At 33.9% G+C, this 21139-nt stretch overlaps 1 protein-coding gene across 1 annotated transcript in view; it reads right to left on the bottom strand.

Annotated features, from left to right (window-relative positions):
* JMY (junction mediating and regulatory protein, p53 cofactor) overlaps positions 1–21139 on the bottom strand; it is a 70226-nt gene that overhangs the window by 23790 nt on the left and 25297 nt on the right. The window contains 2 exon segments of the mRNA XM_074282346.1: positions 7469–7638; positions 15213–15363. Coding sequence (XP_074138447.1) covers positions 7469–7638; positions 15213–15363 — 321 coding nt within the window.

Here is a 21139-nt window from a genome sequence, read left to right as displayed (position 1 = left end):
CCAATCATAAAAATATCAAGAAGCATTTGGAATCAGCACAAAGGAACTTCTCTATATTCTATTTATCAGATATTGAACTTTTCAAAAAAAAAAAAAAACTTGTTCTCTCAGAAAGAACAGCTTCTGATGAAGCACATTGCTAAAGTTGATATTTTTAAGTGAAGAATCATTCAAATTAGCACACGAATAACACATTTACTGAGAGACAACCTGACGTTGTGGATAGCAGATAGATACCCAAGAAAATGAAGATGAAGCAGAAGAGGGTAAATTAACCAGCCTTCCAAGTTTTGTCAGCCTCATCCTATATTTATACAGTAGACTATATTGGTCATTGATACTGATAACTGATTATGTTACTTCTATTTGGACATATACTATTTTTCATGTGATTTTTATGTTTAGTATCAAGAGAGTAGAGTCAGTTAACATTCTGTTTTGTTAATATAACATTTTCATCTAAGGTGGCCAATATGGAGATATGGAATTTTTATCCATGGTTTACATGTTAGGCATAGTATTTTGGGTATACTGTGATTTCACAAGGCTGATGTTAAAACAATTTCCATGTCTAAACAAAGAAAACTAATTAGAGGATTGGAGCACTCACAGCTATGGTAGAAATAAATGTTCATGTCATACCATATGTACCTGTGGCACACAATTTGAAATGTATACCTTTATGATTGAAGTTGCAAAAGTGTTGCTTAAAGCAAAGTTTTAAACCTCTAAATTTACTATGGAGATAGGCAGAAACAGTTTCCATTCTATTTTTTTTGTAGTTACCTGCTGTTTGTTTTCATTATTTTTGCATATGGTACTACTCACTTTATTGTATTTAAATGGATATTTTATTGTATTTAACAAGATGAAATAAAAATTAACTACTTGATATTCAAAGTCAACTGTCTAACAAGCATATAAACTTTTTTGCTTTTGATTTATGTTTTTCACCTTTCCAAACATGTATGGGACAAGAAAATAATTAACAGGAAAATAATTGAGATGATGGTCAGTTTTAATGTCTTATGAAAATTTCATGAACAATCTAAGCACAATTATGAAGATCATGTGTATTAAGCTGATATAAGTGAGATAAAAATTTTATGAATGGGGAAAATAGAATTAAGTGATTTCTAACAGAGCTAAGGTGAACAAAGTAAAAACTACATATTGCTCCTTTGCAAAATGGCTCAGGTTATATTAATCTAGCTTTAGTGGTGATAATAATATGCTGAACAGGAACAAGATTACCTGAAAGTTAAAACAAATAAACTGTTTGGTAAAAGAAAGTAAAGGTCAAATTAGTCAACCATTCTGGGTTGGACTTTAAATATTTATTCTCAGCTCTAACACCGACATCCTAACAGTTTTTATATAAGCCAAGACTCTTCTAAAATCAAATTTTAAAGAAAATGTTGTTTCAGTCATTTATTTATTAAGTGCTTATCATGTTCCAAGAATTGGGCTGAGTACTAGGAATACAAAGAAAGATAAAAACAGGGTTCCTGCTAGCAAGAGCTCAACACACACACACACACACACACACACACACACACACACACACACACACACACACACACACACACACACGGTAAATGGGAAGTAATCTTAAAAGAAAGAATTTGCATTTGGAAGGATTGAGAAAAGCCTCTTCTAGAATATCTTGAAAGATATCAGGGAAATGAAAAATCAGACACAAAAAAGAGATTCCAGGCCTGGGAAACAGCCACTGAAAAGATATAGACTTAAGAGAATGTGAAGAACAGCAAAAAAGCCAATAGTGTTGGTATTAGATAAGTGGAGAAGAGTAAAATATTAAGAAGAATAAAGTGTTACAGTATGGTTAAGAGAACTGGAAAAGGTCTGTATGCAAAGGGATTTAAAAGCCAAATAGAGGATTTTGTAATTTATTAAATAGAAGAGTAATGTAATCAAGTCTGAAGCCAGATGAGTGGAAAATAGACTCGATTGGGAAGATATTTCAGATGGGAAGAACTAGAAGATTATTGCCATAGTTCTAGTATGTGATGATCACAGCCTGAATAGGGGGTGGTGGCTACACAGTGTAAAGAGGAGAACAAAATGAGACATGCTGTGAAAGAATAAGTGATTAATCCTGGCAAAAGATCAGATGTGTGGGGCAAATGGGAGGAGTCGAGTTTAATAATTTAACCCTACACGACTGGGAGAATGGTAGTGCCTTGACACCAAGAGAATGTTGAAGGATTTTAACAGTTTTCAAAAGAACTACACATTACAAATGACTACATGAATACATACTCCAATCAATAAAAGAAATATATTTTTAAACATCTGAACTTTCTCATAACACCAGGCAAACTGAAAAAAGATGATGAACATGGACAGGAACAGTGAATATATTGGAGGGGCGGTGGAAAAACAGGCACACTGAGGCACTCAACAGTAGTCAAATAATGGAGTAGTCAAATGACCCAACTGTTCTCAATATCAATTTGGACTGTCTGTACAAAGTCTTTGCACAAACAAAATAAATACAGCTAAAATTAGAAGAGAAACTATTAACTTGATGAAAAATTTTTGCAGCAAGTTTTTTTTTAAATAGATTTCATTTTCAAGATACACAAGGAGCTCACTGACATTTATAAAGACTAAAGAAGCATTCTCTAATTTAAAAATAGTCAAAAGATACAATGTAAAGAGACACTTTTCAAATAAAGAAACCAAATGAAAAATGTTCCAAATCATTAATAATTAGAGAAATGTCAATTCAAGTTAGGAGTTCTACCTTCACACTCATCAGAAGGGCAAAGTTGCAAAAAAGGAAAATGATAAATATTGAGAGACTGTGGGGGAAAAGACTCATTAATGTATTGTTAATAGAAATGTGAATTAGTACAACTTTTCTAGAGAGCAATTTGAAATTATACCCCAAGTGACTATACTCTTTGATTCAGCAATTCTAAGACTAGACTCCCAAAGAGATCAAAGAAAGAAAACATAGATCATATGTACAAAAAATGTATAATTTCTTTCCTTCCCACTCCTTTCCCCACTGAAAATCCTTTTAACAAGTAAGCAAAATACATGCACACATCTGTCACATCCCAAAATCTCTATTTCATTTGACCTCTTGAATCCATCAACTCTATCACAGAATATAGTACAATCAGTTCTGCTATAATGCAACATATGAATTTCCAAAGAGCATTATGCACTGCAAAAATGAATAATAAAAATACACAGAACTTATGGGGGAAATGGGTTGAGGGGAACAATGCTCAAAAACTTAAATCAGTGCAAAAAAAAAAAGAGAGAGAAAGAGTCAGAAATAACTGGAAAGACTAGTTTGAACCAATAGAGTAAGGTGAGCACAAGAACAATTCATACAGCAACACTATAGAGGCTTAAGAACTAAGATCAATGCAATAACCAAACACAATTACAGGATGGCTGGAAACCCATGCCCTGATAAATGATTCTTCAAGAAGCAAAATAAAATACAGATATATATTTTTTTGAATATGACAAATATGGGCACATGTTTTGCTTATTTGTTAAAAAGGATTGTTTTTCTTCCTTTTCAATGGGGAAAAGAGAAATAAAGAAAACATAGGGGAAAAAAAGTGATTAAACTTCCATCTTTTTTAATCCAGATATTCAACAACAGAGCCCACAGTCAAATCAAGGATAAAAAGCAAAATGCTAAGAACAATATTCTGTGGTAATGAAGCTCTAGAAGCAAAGTGGGTGCCCATCACTATGGAACATCTGAAGATAATGGTTATATATTTTGTTATATAACTGACAAGAATGAAGAATTGGGCAAAATCTGTATGAATAGATGAAGAGTGAACCACAGAGCAGAACCACAAAAGCAGTATGCACAATGACTAGAACAATGCAAATGAAGAGATCGCTACAAAATAGCTGAATTCTTAAGTAATAGAAAAACTAGTGAAGGCTAGTCAATCAGTAAATGTTTTTTAAGAACCAGGCACTGTGCTAAACACTGGGGATATAAAAATAAAAGACCATTTCTGTTCTCAAGGTGCTAACATGTCTAATGAAAGTGTAAGACAACATGCAAATAATTATATACATAAAAAAGCTATATGCAGGATAAACTGGGGGAAAAAAAATCAACAGTCTTCCTACAGAAGGTGAAGTTTTAACTGGGATTTGAAGAAATCTAAAAGGCAGAATGTAGGAGAGTTGCAGGAGTGGAGGACAGTTAGTGAAATTGCTAAAAGTATCTGTCACTAGACTGCAGATTACCTGATAGGATTGGGAGGGTTAGGGGGAGAGCAGAAGAGGGATGGGTTGTAAGGGGAAAAAAAAAAAAAAAAACTGGGAGAGGGAGAAGGGGATGTCTTAAGTTACAAATGACTTTAAATGTATTTTATATTTGATCACTAAGGTGACAGGGAATCACTGGATTTTTACTAAGTATGGGGGTGATACAGTCAGGCCTAGACTTTAGTAAGATCACTTTCAGAGCTGAGTGAGACAGGTAAACTAACCATCAAGGTTTTGCAAAAGTCCAGTTGTGAGATGATGAGAAGCTGTACCATGATGGTGGCAATGTTAGAAAAGAAAAGGAGATGTGTAAGAGATGGTACAAAGATAAAATTGATAGGCTTCGGCAAAAAGATTAGATAGGGAGGGCAGAGGGTTTAAGAGAGAATGAGAAGTCAAGGATGATACGTAGACTGCCAAGCCTAGGGAAATTGGATATCCTCAACAGTAAAAAGGAAGTCATATACTTATCTAGCTCTAACCTTTCTGCTGATCCACCACAGACTCACATCTCCAGCTACATACTGGACATTTCAAAGTAGAGGTTCCACAGACATTTTAAACTTGACATGGTCAAAACTGAACTTAATTTTCCCCTCAAACCCTCGCCACCTTTCAACTATCCCTCCTTATGCCTTCCTCCCAATCGTAGGTAACTGAGAAGATATCAACAACTATCTACCTATATATCTACCTTTTTATCTTAAAACAATCTTTATATGAATTATGAATGGTCTATGCACAGAGGAACTATAGTATAAATGAAAATTCAACAGGAACTGTCAGGCTTTCACAAGATTACATAGCACAATAGATGTGACCTATGAGAGAGGTGTAGAGAATATACAATCCCATCTGTTTATTGTTTGTTAGCAATGAATATTTTTCCATCCCAAAAAAAGGCATTTATTTATGATACCAAATTACTGCCATCAAAACTTTTATTTTTCCTAAAATTTGTTCTTATTTGACAATACTAATAGAATCCCCATTATTTCAATAACAGAAATATGTTTCTAATATATTCTGTATATAGTCTAAAAGTTCTAAAATTTTGATGTTAAGTAGTTTACAAAAAAAAAAAACAAAAAAAACCCCACCAAGTCAATTTTCTATTATTTTAACCCACCTAAAAAAATCTATAATTTAAAGTAACAACAAGTCTAATATGAAGAACTTCTATATTTGGTAATTACAGCATACATGTACATACTTTCACACATATATGAACACAAACATGCTGTACATATATGAAGAATGTAGATTCAAACCTCCTTGAGGATAAAGATTTCTTTTTCTTGTTGTTGTCATATTGCCAGTGGCTGGCACAGTGGCTTATTGATAGTATCCACTTAACAAATGGTTGTTGGATTAGACTGTAGTATGCTACTGAAAAAACAGAATTAAGCCGCCACTCCCAAAGTTCAAGTTCATCCTGATTCCTTTCCAAAACATTGGTCCTGGAAGGTATTTACTATGTCCTGCTGCTGTTTCTGCTCTTTTAAATTTAGTTCTCTGGAACCTGTGGGGGAATTCAGTATACATGAAAGGGAACAGGAAGAAAAAGAAGTAGCACTGGTAAATGTGGATAATAAAAATTTAGACAGTGAAATAAAATCTTGGTGGGCTCAGTTTTTAAATTAAAAAAAAAAAAAAAACTCCTTCAAGTCTAGCACTGCATTTAATATAAACTTCTGAGGTCTTTATTTTGTTTTTAAATTTTCAATTTTGTCACATCAGAGGAACTAAGTATTTTAATAGACAAGACAGCATCTATAACATATCCTGAACATTTATGGAGTCTTTCAAAAACTAAATTGAAAGGTACTATTACTACGTCTTTAATGAATAGCAGTCCTCTGGGATGGGCTCAATAATTCATTTTTCTCCTTTCATGAGTAAAATCACCTTAATATTAATAATTCAGAATAAACTGACAAAATCCCAAAAGAATAGTTACTAACGGGTCAATGTCAACTTTTTCAAAATCAAGTGAAAAGCATGTTTACCACTTTTATGGAGAATCTTCAGAATACAGAAAAAAACAGAAGAGAGAATCGCAAAGAATGTTGCAATCTTCCAGATGTTTCTGTTCATAGATGGCACTGTTCTGTTTCCAAGCTCTGGACCACTGCTAATCTTACTAAATATATTCACAGTTACTCAAAAGATTATGGTCTCACTACCCTTAGAAGGAAAACTTGGTAGATTTAAAAAAACATTTTTGTCTAGACTAAGATATGCAATTTAATGGACAACCCACAGAGTTGATCCTCAGTACAGGTTTCTAAGATGATTCAGATCTAGAATAAATTAGGAGAATGAGCTAGAGAACGTTTTGAAGACTGCATAAAGATTTTTTTTTTTAATATTCATACCTCTCCCTGAAACAAAGGCCATTTATATTACTATTCTTGAAGTGATGTGATAATGATTATAAGCAATCAGTCTCTGAAAAGTTAAAGTAAGAAGGACCTGAGAAAATACTACCCACAATGACTAAAACAATGCAAATAGAAAAAACAAGAACTAAATAAATGAAACTAAATGGTGTGAAATAATAATGATCCATCTTGACCCAAATAAAGAGATATTTGAAGGTATCTATAGGAGGAGGAATATGGGTATTTTCCTTCTCTTCAATTCTTAGCTAAAAGGAATGGTTCTCTGGGAAGAAAGGAAGGAGGACTAAAAACTAAGAAATATAAATAATATAAACACATAAGATTATTTAAATAATCAGTTAAATAACTAAGGTTTGTTTAGCTTGGATAAGAAGACTCAGGGAAAGAGCCAATGTGAGAGTGATATTCAAGTATTTGAATGGCTTAGTGTGCAAGCCATTAGAATAGTTCTGCTTAGCTAGAATGCAGAAAAGGGCAAAATTGTGGAAGATGTACAGAAGCTTATTTAGGCTTAATATAAGGGAAATGGGGAAAGGAGGAGAATATTATTAATTAGAGCTATCTATGTGGAGAATAGAAGTTTTCTCTGCAGGAAAGAACTTCATTCAGGCATGGAGACTAAGTGGCCTATGAAGATTCTTTCCAAATCTGGGATTCTATAATTATATATGGCTTATATGATTAAAAAAGTCAGTTCTCCATGCAAGGAAACAGATACAGAATATAAAAGAAATTAAGTTTCATTATTTTCCCCACTTTTCCAATAATTAATACAATGTTACCTCTTCTTTTAATGCATGTTTCTTCTGTTCCAAACAGATTTCTTTAGCTCTCATCATCTGCAGAGTTTCCTTTGAAACTGCATATTGAAGTTTTTCCATCCTTTCAGCTGCTGCTGCCCATGATGCTTTACCAAATTTTTTCTGATCTGCTCTCATCCTATCATACACAGCTACAGAAAGACAATATATAATAAAGATTCAATATGTATTCTGCTATTTCTGAGTCTTCTTGATATGATTGACAATCTACTTCAAAGGAAGAATATGAATATGCAAATTGTATTTAAGAGATAGAGGCTATGTAAGATATAACTATAAATATCAAATATTTCAATATTTTTAAATAATTAAAAAAAAAACTCCTCAAAGGTCACAACAGGATTTTTCCAAAGGATTTCAGTCAAAAGATAACAATAAGTTATTCGTCTTGAAGCATAGTTCTATTCAAATCAAACATAGCTGATGATTTGCCAGCTTTCCAACAGTTGCTGAACTATTTCTAATACTTGCCATTTTCTTTTTTGTAAAAAAGGCATTCTTTAAAAAGAAACAGAGGTAATTACTTAAGATATGTGAAACTGAAAACATTGTGCATCAACAAAATTGAATGCATCAAATGAGAAGTGATTAACTGAGGGGGGGGAAAAACTCTTTTGTCAGATATCATTAATAAGGATATGATATCCAAAACATATGTTCAACTAACATGAATATAAGATTAAAAGCCATTCCCCAACACAAATAAATGGTCAAAGGATACAACAATTTTTTCTGCCCCCCCCCCCCACCAATTTTATTTGAAGAAACAGAGTAAGAAAAAAGAAAAACAGAAAAGCAATACAAAATAAAATGAAACAAAAGAAAAGAGAACGTTATCATGTGCCCAGCAGATCAGGGAGGATTCAAAATATATAACAACTTCCAATTTAATAAAGTACACCCATGCACACACACACATTAATAGAAGAAATTATATTCAGGAAGGTGTGTCAAATATACATATATAGTAATAGAATTAATATTAAATTAATATAAACATAATAAATTACATTCAGGAATGTGTGTCTTTTCTTCCTTGTAAATAAAGTTCTTTCTTTTGTTCTTGGTTGCACACCTTTTTTACTTTATTCTTTCTTTCCCACTTTCATCCCTCCCACCCCCAAGCAGGCTAGAATTAAGAAGGTATATATTGATATATACATATGTAGACACACACACACAAATCTCACTTTTATCCCATTATCCCCAAGCAAGTTACAGTTGAGATACATTTATGTATACATACATGTATGTGTATACACCCCCACACACCCACTATCCCTACTGACTCATTAAAATCTGCTCCGTAACTTGGCTTGCTATTACGTAAATAGCACCCAGGGATCCATCTCCCTTGTCTTCTTCCCTCACACATTGCTTCCCCCACCCACCTAGCCCTCCCCCCTCATTTTTTATTGATTTTGGAGGGTTCTATACCCTTTATGGTATATATGTAGTATGGCCTATTGCACCCATTCCCAATGTGAGTAGGTTTTCAGAACTACAAGTCCTCCCTCCCCCACCCAATGCACCTTATCTGTATAACATGATTACTATGTTTACCTTTACTCTGCCAATTTTTTTAGCTTCTCTATTGTTGATGTGAGTCTTAAACATAAAAGACATATTTTCTATGTTAAATAAAAAATGAAACCATTTGTCTATGTTTAAACAGTCTGTGTATTGAGTTCCTTAAAACTGCTCATAAATGAATATTGGTTTTTTTCTCATTCAAAATTATTGCTGAATATGATATTTTTGGCTGCAGGCCAGTTTTTTTTTTTGCTTGTCTGTAGATATAATTCCAAGATCTGTGGTCTTTTATGGTAGCTGCTAATAAGTCTTGTACAATTCTAATTGTACCTCCAGCTTATTTGAATTTTTTCTTGTTTCTTATAAAATTTTCTCTTTGTTCTGGGGGTTTCAAAATTTGGCAATAATACATGTTTTCTACAAAGGATGTCTTTAAGGTGGTGATCAGTGGATTTTTTTTTTCTATTTCTACTTTCCCTTCATGTTCTATCACTCCAGAAACAATTTTCTAAGATTATTTCCTGCATTAGTTTGTCAAGGTTCTCTTTTTGGCCACAACTTTCTGGCAGTCCAATTATTCTCATATTTTCTCTTTTTGATCTGTTCTCTAGATCTGTTGTTTTTCTTATGAAATGTTTCACTTTCTGATCTATTTTATCATTCTTCATAGTGTTTTATTATTTTTTGAGCACTCATAGAGTCACTGGCTTCCCCTTGCCAGATTTTAATTTTCAAAGAGTTATTTTCATCTTTGAAATGCTGTACATCTTTTTTTTTTTTTTTTTCCCCTTGCATGGGTAATTTTTCAACATTGACCCTTGCAAAACCTTTTCCCCCTCCTTCCTGTCCCCTCCCCTCCCTTCCCCTAGCTGGCAGGTAGTTCAATAAATGTTAAAGATGTCAAAATCCATGTTAAATCCAATATGTATACATATTTATCTTGCTGCCCAAGAAAAATCAGATCAAGAGGGAAGAAAAAGAAAGACTAAGAAAACAAAATGCAATCAAACAACAACAGAGAGTGAAATTGCTATGTTGTCTTCCATAGTTTATTCCCACAGTTCTCTCTCTGGGTATAGATGATTTTCTTCATCACTAAAAAAGTAGAACTGGTTTGAATCATTTCATTGTTAAAGAGATCCACGTCCATGAGAATTGATCATCATGTAGTCTTCCTGTTGCCATGTATAATGATCTGGTTCTAAAGCTCATTTTCCTTAGTATCAGCTCATGTAGGTCTGTCTCTCCAAGCCTGTCTGAAATCATCCTGCTGTTTTTTTTGTTTGTTTTTTTTTTTTTTTTTTACAAAACAGTAATATTCCATAACATTCATATACCATAATTTACTTAGTCATTCTCCAATTGATGGGCAGTCACTCAGTTTCCAGTTTCTTGCCACTACAAAAAGGGCTGCCACAAAAACATTTTTGCACATATAGGTCCCTTTCCCTTCTTTGAGATCTCTCTGGGATATAATCCCAGTAATGGCATTGCTGAGTCAAAGGGTATGCACAATTTGATCACTTTTTGAGCATAGTTCCAAACTGCTCTCCAGAATGGTTGGATCCATTCACAGGTCTACCAACAATGTATCAGTGTCCCAGTTTTCCCACATCCCTTAGAGTTCTGGTCAAGTTATTCTTATGTAAATTCTCTCCGGGCAGGGAGCCATTTCACATTACTCTTTGAGACAGAAGCTTTTATTCCTTTCTTCCTTTTTTTTTTTTTAAACTAAAATGTCCTCTGAAGATGAATCTCAATCTTCCCTTTTTCCATAATGTATGTTTCAATGATGGGGTTCTTTCTTTTTTGTCAGTTTTTTTTTTTTAAATAAGAGGTATTAATATAAATACCTCTAACCATGGAATAGGGAGATGATGCCTCAAGCATCCCTTCAGTTCTCCATTCTGACCAGGAACCTCAAACCAACAGCTTCACCAACAGCTTTCCTACAAGTGTCCACAGCCACTAGTGCTCTTGGCCCACTGCTTATGCACGTACGGTACTAGTTCTTTCTCAGCAAGAGTGGTCTCAGCATCATAGCTGGGCTTGGCTTTCCCAATCTGTCAAGGTTCACTCTGTCTTCCCAGACTCAAAAAACCCCACTCAACACACAGTCCAGGAGATGCAAGTTTTTCTGTGGTTCCTGCTTAGGTGACCAGATAGCCTGAAGAATCCCCATTTGATGTTTCTGTGGAGGTTTGCACTTAAAGTGTCCTGAGGTGTTTGCATTTAAGACAGGTTAATTCCAGCTCAGGGTCTTTCTCCAGGTCTTGAGGACCCCTATTCTGCCATAAGTCTTGGTTTTTTACCAATCTATGTTTGCCCTGAGGTGCAAATCTGTTTTATTTGTGGAGGAAATTGGAAAAGCCTGAAATTTACCAACTTACTCCGCCATCTTCCCAGAATTCTCTCTTCATAAAACAATTTTCAAAAGAAGAATTTTAACTATAAACACAACCATAGGAAAAAATGCTCCACATCACTAATAAGAGAAAATTAAAAAATCAAAATAACCTTTGCATGTTGATAAAGATGACAAAAGAAGGGAACAGTTAATGTCAGAGAGGTATGAAAAGATAAGCACATTAATGCATTGTTGATAGAGTTATGGCATCAGTACATCTATTCTGAAAAGCAATTTGGAATTATGCAAATAAAGTGATTTAAATGTCCATGCCCTCTGAGGACACTGATAGAAAGATCCTTTGTACACCAAAATACTTTTTTACAACATTCTTTGTATCAGCAAATATTTAGAAAAAGTAGTTATATACTGATATATGGTTTTCCTTTTATTTATTAAATGGCCATATGATTCATTACAATTATTCTTGTCTACTACTACAGACACAATATACATTTCTGGTACTACTAGTCATTTTAATAAATATAACATAAAACATGTTATATTTAACGCAAGATTCAATGATATGTAATGGAATAGTACTGTGGTATAAGAAACAAATACAGAGGAAGTATAGAAAGATTTACATAAAGTAATGCAAACTGAAATAGGAGACAAAAAAATATATACAATGCCCATAGAAAGAATGATCAAAATTGAATGTTGTGAATTTTTAAAAAACAAAACAAAATAAGCATTGCTCCCACAAAGAAGAGAGAACACATCACCTTTTGTTCCTTTTTATGGGGGCTCCATAAGTGTGGAAACAATGCACATACTATCAGATTTTTATCCCTTAATATATAGAATGACTCTCTGGGTGGAATGAGGAAAACAAAATAAAGGCAATACTTAGGTTGACTCCACATGAGGTATATGCATAGTCACAGTGCAGTATAATAGAGAGTCCTATATAAGAGTTTAGAAACTCTTTTGTGTTCCATTATTGGCTTCAACCTTTGCTAATTATATGACCTTGTGCAAGTAACTTAAGCTTTCTGTGACTCAGATTCCTCATCTGTGAAATAAGTCAATAACTGTACTTTCTGTTCTTACCTTCTCTGGTGGGAGAAAAGAACTTTGTAAACTTTGCATCAATTAATATCTTCCTTTTTGTCATATATTTCTCACTATATAATAAATCATACTACATTACATTCAGACATCCAACTTCAATCAGATATTCCCAAATGATGAGAACCCAGCAGTTAGTTGCCAATTCTTTTCTATAACCTGAGTACTATCAATATTTTGGTACAAACTAGATTTTTCTGGTTTTTGGTTTTGTTTTTTTTTTTTTTTTTTGGTTGTTGTTGTTATTAGGAAGTATAACAAATTCAGTCATTTGTCTAACATAATTTTGAATTTCAAACTGATATCCAGAATGATTTAATGTCAACTTCTGGAAAAAATCAAAAACAACTAATCACTCTAAAATTTTTTTACACATAGTGGGTTTTTAAAAAAAGTTTCCTATTGGGATATTTAAGTATTTCATTGGAATTTACATTTTAATCAGGAGAAGTATCATGGCAAAGCATATATAAGTGCTCTCTGAGTCATTAAGACCTATATTTATGTCCTGCTTCTGAAATGTTGGCTTGTGTGACAAAGTAATTCACTTAAATTCTCAATATTCCAAACAATACTTAGTATCATATAACTTTCAGAGAATGTGGCAATTTGCACATATAAAATTTGCACAGTAGAAATTTAGTAAAAAAGTTGCTCATTAGGCGTTCCCTATATAAAATAATAGGTTTTTAAATAAGTTTATTTGTAATATATAAGGAAAATTAATGGTTACAGTTCTCCATTTCAAGTTAAAAATTTTAAATTACTAGTTCAAATACAAGATGAAAAAATTTTGCTACCTGTTGCCATGATACCCACCACATTTCAGGAACAGAATCTAAGAGAGAAAAATGTCTTTTTAATAACTGAAGTTATGAAACTAAGTCATGAAATAACAATGTCATTATAATATACCTTTTCTCACAAATGTAGGATTTCTGCTTGTTAAAATAAGTTTTGTCTTTTCTCTAGAAAATGTGCCCTAAAGATAAAAATGAATGAATAAAGAAAAGTGCTGATAAGTAAAGGATAGAATGTTCTCAATACCTAACCCAGTGTGTCATTCATATTTTAGAAATGTTTACTGAAATGAATAGTACTTTTTTGAAAACCAGAAACAAACAACAACTTTCTCTAGACTTCATACTCTATCCAAAGAGCTTTTTTTAAAAAAATTATTACCACTGAAATTTGCTTCTATGGTAATGAAAAATTTAAGTAAACATACTAGATAAATTCTGTAAAAGATTTCCTGAAACATAGGTCTTGATCATATTATTCCATTGACTAAAAATTCTCAGTGGCTGTTACCTCAATGGTGAAATACAAACTCTTTAAGCCTAAATCATAAGACATAATCCACAATCTATCTGGATTAATCTGAACTTTTTGGCTCTATTTCATATTCTTCCCCTTCATATATATAGTCCTCCAACAAAATGTGAGCCGCTTGAGAACAGGAATAGTTGCGTTTTTTGTCTTTATATCCCCAATGCCTAGATCAGAGTAGGCAATTAATAAATACCTCATTAACTTGGTGATTCCAGACCAACTAGACCATAAACTGTCTCTTGAAATCTCAATACACCTTCTTCCACTTCATATATTTGACTACCTAATCTCCCTTAAAGGCTCAGCCAAGATGGATAGCCAAAAGAGGTAAGGATTTTGGTAGTGAACACGTGAGTCTTCTGACCAGGTGTTCACTCGGGAACCAACAAGTCAGGGCATCAGTTAGGGCATTATGTGAGTAGGTATAATAAAGGCTTTTAAGATTACACGTGGCTGTTCTTGAGTGCGCTACCGGTTATTAAGCTATAGATTCAAGAGATTGTGGCCAGAGACCTTTGAAGGCCTCAGAGGAGGCGAGCTGGGTAGAGTTCACACTGCTAAGCACAGTGGTCAAAGGTACTCTGGTGGGTCTAGGACAGACTAGTAATTGTAACTGCCGGGAGAGCACGTTACAACTTTTGTTCATAAAACCTTCTATGGACAGCTCTCTTCTACATCTCCACCCCCCCATACAAAAGTAATGTTTTTTTTTCCACCTGAAGCATTCCTAAAACTGTTCTTAACTTGGGGGCTATAAACTTGTTTGATTAATCTGATTTCAATAAATAATTTTCTTTATAGTGCCATGTATTTCATACATTTAAAAATTACTCTGAAAAAGAGTCAGACTGTCAAAAGGATTCATAATATAAAACAGGAAATGACTCTCATCTTCTCTCTTGTTCACTTTTTCCCTTTCCTTATTTTATCTGTATACATGGTACATCTTTCTCCCAAATAATGTAACACTTCTTGAGGTCAGGCACAATTTAATTCTGTCTTTGAATCACCAATCTCTAATATAATGTGTTTTACATTAATTAATTGGTGATAATCAAAATCCAAGCACTGGTGGTACAAAGAAAAAGATATAATATTTTTAAAAAGTATTTACATACATAAATACAAAAGTATTTACTCCAAATTCTATAAACTTCTCTATTCAGGGCTAAGTATTTGAAAATTCTAGGTAACAATATTATAAAATAAAAAAGTTTCAAAGAAAAGATAATTGAATCTAATGTCTTACAGCTTTGGAGAAAACAAATATGATAGTTATAGAACTTTGTGAGTAGTACTATGAAACAGAAAAATATCTGTTTAAAAGTAGTTTAAGCCCAATTTAACTCTTCAACTTACCTTTTTGAGCCTTAGCTGTTATTTCAAAATACTTGACAGTGAGATCTTGAATAGACAACACTGCCATGTGGGCTTTGCGTTGCCAATCAGCATCTTCTTTTTGGAGACTTTCAATTCTACGGGGGCCCAGATAATCATTCTCCATAGAAATCTTTGGAGAAAAACAAGCAGCAGTTAAGAATCTTCTATATTCACATTTCCCTCCTTTTGATAACTCCTAAACATTTAATATGCAACATAATGAGCATTAACAAAATGAGGTAGTAGACTTTTATGTACAAAAACTTCTCTAAACACATTGAGCTGACCACCTGCAAAAATGATGAGTACTTGTCCAAGTCTTAAGTAAAAGCTTAAAAATATTCTGCAAAATGTTAATTGCAATATGAATTAAAGAAAAAAGCATGTTTGCTTTTTCCCAAAAAGTGTATGGTAGAGAGTGCTACTTGATATCACTATTACATATAATTTAATTCCTGCTTAGGGTATAGGATTCAAAGAGGTACAAAAGAGGAAACATTCTATGCAAGAGTTAAAATATGAACAAAAGGTACAAGGGCAAAAAAAGTGTACCTATTTTGTGTGAGATAAAGTACATGGCTGTCAAAGAAAACTCAAATAGATTGATAAATATAGTTGATAGGCTGAATGGTTAGTTCAGAGTTTCATTCCATTAAAAAGATTTAGTATCTGCTATGTGTATTTAGATGCCAGGAAACACATTTTAAGTGAAGACCTTGAAGAATATAGTTTCAGTGAGAGTGGAAGGCAAAGATGGAATAATGATTCACTCCCAACAAGAAACCAAATTTCTCTTTTATTGTTCCTTAGGGACCTTCTCTAGACATTCCTCATCTTCCAAAGCCCTAAGGCCCTTACTCCCTAGGAGGGTCTACTTCCCCATTGTGTCAGTGTACTCTTCTTCAGGACCCAGAATACCCAGAGATAAAACACTATACATTCCTCTATCCCTCTCCATAGTACCCCATACCAGGCCTATTTTTCCATGCTACTTTCTAAGTAGGCCCCTAGATTTCCAGGCATACACCTGTTTCTATTTGCTATGAGGCCAGGTTTTAGGGACCTCACAAGACACAGCATTATCTATCATAAAAAAGAACCCTGTAAAGATCTCCTTCCCTGACCTGTATGTGCCAAAATGTTTGTGGCAGCCCTTTTCAGAGTGGCTAGAAACTGGAAAATGAATGGATGTCCATCAATTGGAGAATGGTTGGGTAAATTATGGTATATGAATGTTATGGAATATTATTGTTCTGTAAGAAATGACCACCAGGAGGAATACAGAGAGGCTTGGAGAGACTTATATCAACTGATGCTGAGTGAAACGAGTAGAACTAGGGGATCATTATACACTTCAACAATGATACTATATGAGGATGTATTCTGATGGAAGTGGAAATCTTCAACATAGAGAAGAGCTAATCCAATTCCAATTGATCAATGATGGACAGAATCAGCTACACCCAGAAAAGGAACACTGGGAAATGAGTGTAAACTGAGAGCATTGGTTTTTTTTTGTTTTGTTTTGTTTTGTTTCTCTTCCCAGATTATTCTTAACTTGCGAATACAATCCTTCCTTTGCAACAACAACAACAAAATTCGGTTCTGCACATATATTGTACCTAGGATATACTATAAGATATTTAATATGTATGGGAATGCCTGCCATCTAGGGGAGGGGGTGGAGGGAAGGAGGGGAAAAACTCGGAACAGAAGGGAGTACAAGGGATAATTGTGTAAAAAAAAATTACCTATGCATATGTACTGTCAAAGAAAATGTTATAATTATAAAAATTAATTTTAAAAAATGTTCTGAAAAAAAAAAAAAAAAAAAAAAAGACCTCCTTCCCTGAACAGCTCTGTCTCCAATCACCAATATTCTGCCTAGCCTCATTCCCTAATAGCGCCTAACTCCTCTCCCTTGTACCCTTCTCCATTTCAGTGACCCTGAATCGCATTCCCAGTCTCTTAATTACCTGAAGGCCCTCTCACTCGCCATGTGTCTAGATCTGCCCAACTATTCTACAATGCCCTAGTCTCTTAACAAATTTTCTTTCATCTTTAATCTCTTCCATTCTCACCCCTTCCATCTCCTGACAAATCAATGAAACATGGTTCACTCTTGGTGACAGGATGATACTTTTCTTGCCATCTTTTCCCTTACTGGTAATAGTCTCTCCAGTGACACTAGTCACTTTAAAGCTGCAGTAGTAGAATTCGAATAGTCTGCTCCCCACATTTCAACTTTACAGACTCTTCCTCTGGATACCCTATTGGCTTATCAATGCCCTTGTTCTGAATGAAAACTCCTTGAAAAGTTGAGATTATTTTTTGCCATTTTAACAGATTGCCTGGCACATTGTAAGTGCTTAATAAATGTTTGCTGACTTCTCTCTACATCAAGCTCTTTCCCACTTTTCCCACCACTCAGTAAATATGCTTTCCTTCTGAAATCATTTTGTACTACTTTCCATATAATTTGCATTTATTTATGAGCTTAGGTATTATATTCCCTCCCAAACTTCCCTTTCCCCTAAATGTAAGGACTTAAGGGAAAAGAATTGTTTAATTTTATCTTTTTATTTCCAATACAGCAAGCACAGTGTCTATGGAGTATGGATTAGATGAAATGAATCTCATCCTTGCTTTCCTCCTCATCTTAAAAAAAAATAGTGCACTAGGATAAGTAACAACATAAACTCATAGATATATACATGTTCACACATTTGGCCTCTTTTTGTATTCCCATGCTTATATATCACAATGGCCAAAATAGGGGTCACAGAATATGAACATAAAAGCATCATATTGTCAGACCTCTGCTTCTCAAAAATCATTTCAGTTAAAGACTTTAGGCAGGAAGACATAAGCTACTGTAATAGTCTCCAGGTATGAGATCATAAGGGACTATACAGTGTCAGAAAGGAAAGAGGCATATTTGAGACATATTGCAAACATGGAACTGATCAGTTTTGGCAAGAAATTAGATTTTGGGAAGATGATAGTGTGTGAGAGTGAAGAACCTTAATTAAGAATCTAAGTTGTTAGCCTGAGGTGTTATATACTACAATAACAGGAATAGGGAAGAGAGTGAGAACAGGTAGAGAGTTTAGGGAAAAAAACAATGATTTTAATTTTGACTAAGTTGAGATTAAGATGCCTACTGGTCCAATAGGAAGAGACAGAAATGTAAATCAAAAAACCATTTTGAAGTACCATCTCATACTTATCAGATTGGCTAACATGATATAAAAGGAAAATAACAAATGCTGAAGGGAACTTGGAGGGGGGGGGAAGGAAGGAACATGAATGCACTGTTTTTGAAATTATGAACTGATCCAATCATTCAGGAGAATTAATTTGGGCCTACACCCAAAGGACTATAAAATTGCACAAACCCTTTGACCCAGCAATACCACTAACAGGCCTATATCTCAAAAAGATCAAAGAAAAGGGGAAAGGATCTATTTGTACAAAATAACAGCTCCTTTTGTGATGGAAAAGAACTGGAAACTGAGGGGATGCCCATCAATAGGGAAATGGTTGAACATGGTATAAGATATTGCTGATATATATTTGTGTATAGATATCACACATATTTATACATATATGTGTGTGTGATGGTATAACATATGGTACATGATTATGATGTGCAATAAGAAATGATGAGCAGCATGGTTTCACAAAAACCTGAGACTTGCGTGAACTGATATAAAGTAAAATGAGCAAAACCAGAGCATTGTACACAGAGTAATACAATGCAGTGATTAACTTAGCTACTCTGATCAAGTCAATTCCAAAGGACTCATGATGAAAAAAAAATACTATCCACTTCCAAAGAGAGAACTGATAACTGAGTACAGATTGAAGGACATTTTTTTTTACTTTATTTTTCTTGCTTTCTTGTGTTTTTCTTTTACAATATGATTAAAGAGGGAAATATGTCCTGCATGACTTCACATGTATAACTGATAACATATTGCTTACTTCTTAAGGTGTGGGGAAAGGAAGGTGAACGGGAAAGAATTTAGAAATCAAAATGTTTTAAAATGAATACTAAAATTCTACAAATTTTATTGGGAAAACTGAAATTTTAAAATTAAAAATTAATCACAACTTTGCTTAAAAAAAAAAAAAAAAGAGGAAGTCTATGGGACAGCCAGTTCAAGATATCTAAAAGGCAGTTGGATATGCAAGACTGAAGGTCAACAGAGAGGGTGGGGTAGGATAGATAGATTTGAGAATCTCAGCACAGATGAGATATCCAAAGGGAAGCAGTATAAAAGGAAAAGGATAGCCAGTTCAAAATGTCTAAAAGGCAGTTGGATATGCAAGACTGAAGGTCAACAGAGGGGTTGGGGTAGGATAGATAGATTTGAGAATCTCAGTACAGATGAGATATCCAAAGGGAAGCAGTATAAAAGGAAAAGAAGACCCAGGAAGGGACATTCGTGGACATCTATGGTTAGAGGGTGTGATATTGATGAGCTGAAAAAGGAGTCTCAGGAGAAGAGTCAGATAGGTAAGAAGTTCTTCAGGAGAGACCTGTTTCCCAAATACATAAGAGAGAAGAAAGTACCAAGGAGAAGAGAGTGATTAACAATATTAAAAGGCTGTAGAAAAGAAAAATGAGGATTAAGAAAAAAGATTCAGCAATTAAGAAATGGTAATTTTGGAGAAGGTAATTTCAGTGGAAAGATGGGGCTGAATGCTGGATTCTAAAGGATTAAGAAGAGAATGAAAAGAGAGTAATTGGAGGCATCTATTGTAGATAATTTTTTCAAGGTCTTTAGCTGCATAGAACAGATGAAATAGTTAACAGAAGCAGAAGAATGAAGTAAAAGTTTTTTTCAGAATGAAGGAGATATGTTTGTAGGCAATAGGGAAAGAGGTAATATACAGAGAAAGACTGAAAATTAGTGAGAGTGGGGATAAAAAAAGAAAAATCTATTGAAGGAGATAAAATGAAATGGTAATGCTTGAGCAGGTAGAGAGGTTACCTTTAGTAAGAAGATCAACTTTTCATTTGAAAGAGGGTAAAGGAGGAGATGGGACAGATGACAAATAAGTAACATGAGATGAGGAAGAGGGGAGAAGTCACAATGAATGATAAAAGATAGGAGAGTCTTGAGAAGTTTGAGGAGATATGAAAAAGTAAAAGAGCTATTGAGAAAAGTGGGATAGTAAGTTGAAAGAAATATAGTAGAATTGCCAAGCAGCAGTGAAGGCCCAGTTGAGCTAATATAAATCCGTAGTTGATCCAACATGAACAGCTGCTTTTTTCCATTTTTATTTAGCAATTAATGAATAGAAAGGGGACAGCAGATGGCTGGAGTGATTTAAGGTTTGGCATAGCTCAATTAGTGAAATGGTTATTGGACAAAGAACACAAATGAAAAAGAGAGCATAGAGTTACAAGAAGCTTTTGAAGTGTGCCTTAATAGTAGTATCTTCCTTTTGATATTATTTCCAGTTTATCCCACATTTATCTTGTTTATACACTGTTATTTTCCTATTACAATTTTCATACTGATTTTCCTACTGCTATCTTACTATTAAGACTATGAGCTCCTTCAGAGCAAAATCTATTTTGTGGAGTTTTTTTGCTTTTCTTTGTATCACCAGTGCTTAACACAATGCCTGGCAAATAAAAGGCACTTCGGATAATTCAGTTTCATATACAATTCCCTTTTTTATGTTTGGCTAATTAGATAGAAATATTTGAGTTTTTTTTTGTTTTGTTTTTTTAATGGTTAAATACAGAATAAAAATAGAGTTCTTGTAGCCAAAAATATCAGTTATATCATGATCTCCAGAATCTTTGAGAAGCAGAGATAATTTAGTTAACTATCTGAATCCCATGATGCAGATAAGGTCACAAGCAGATTGCCTTAGGTGATTATTTT

Source organism: Sminthopsis crassicaudata, chromosome 1 (genome assembly GCF_048593235.1).
Source record: "Sminthopsis crassicaudata isolate SCR6 chromosome 1, ASM4859323v1, whole genome shotgun sequence".
NCBI lineage: Eukaryota > Metazoa > Chordata > Mammalia > Dasyuromorphia > Dasyuridae > Sminthopsis > Sminthopsis crassicaudata.
Note: the sequence above shows the minus strand (reverse complement) of the source record. Positions and strands in the feature narration are given on the sequence as shown.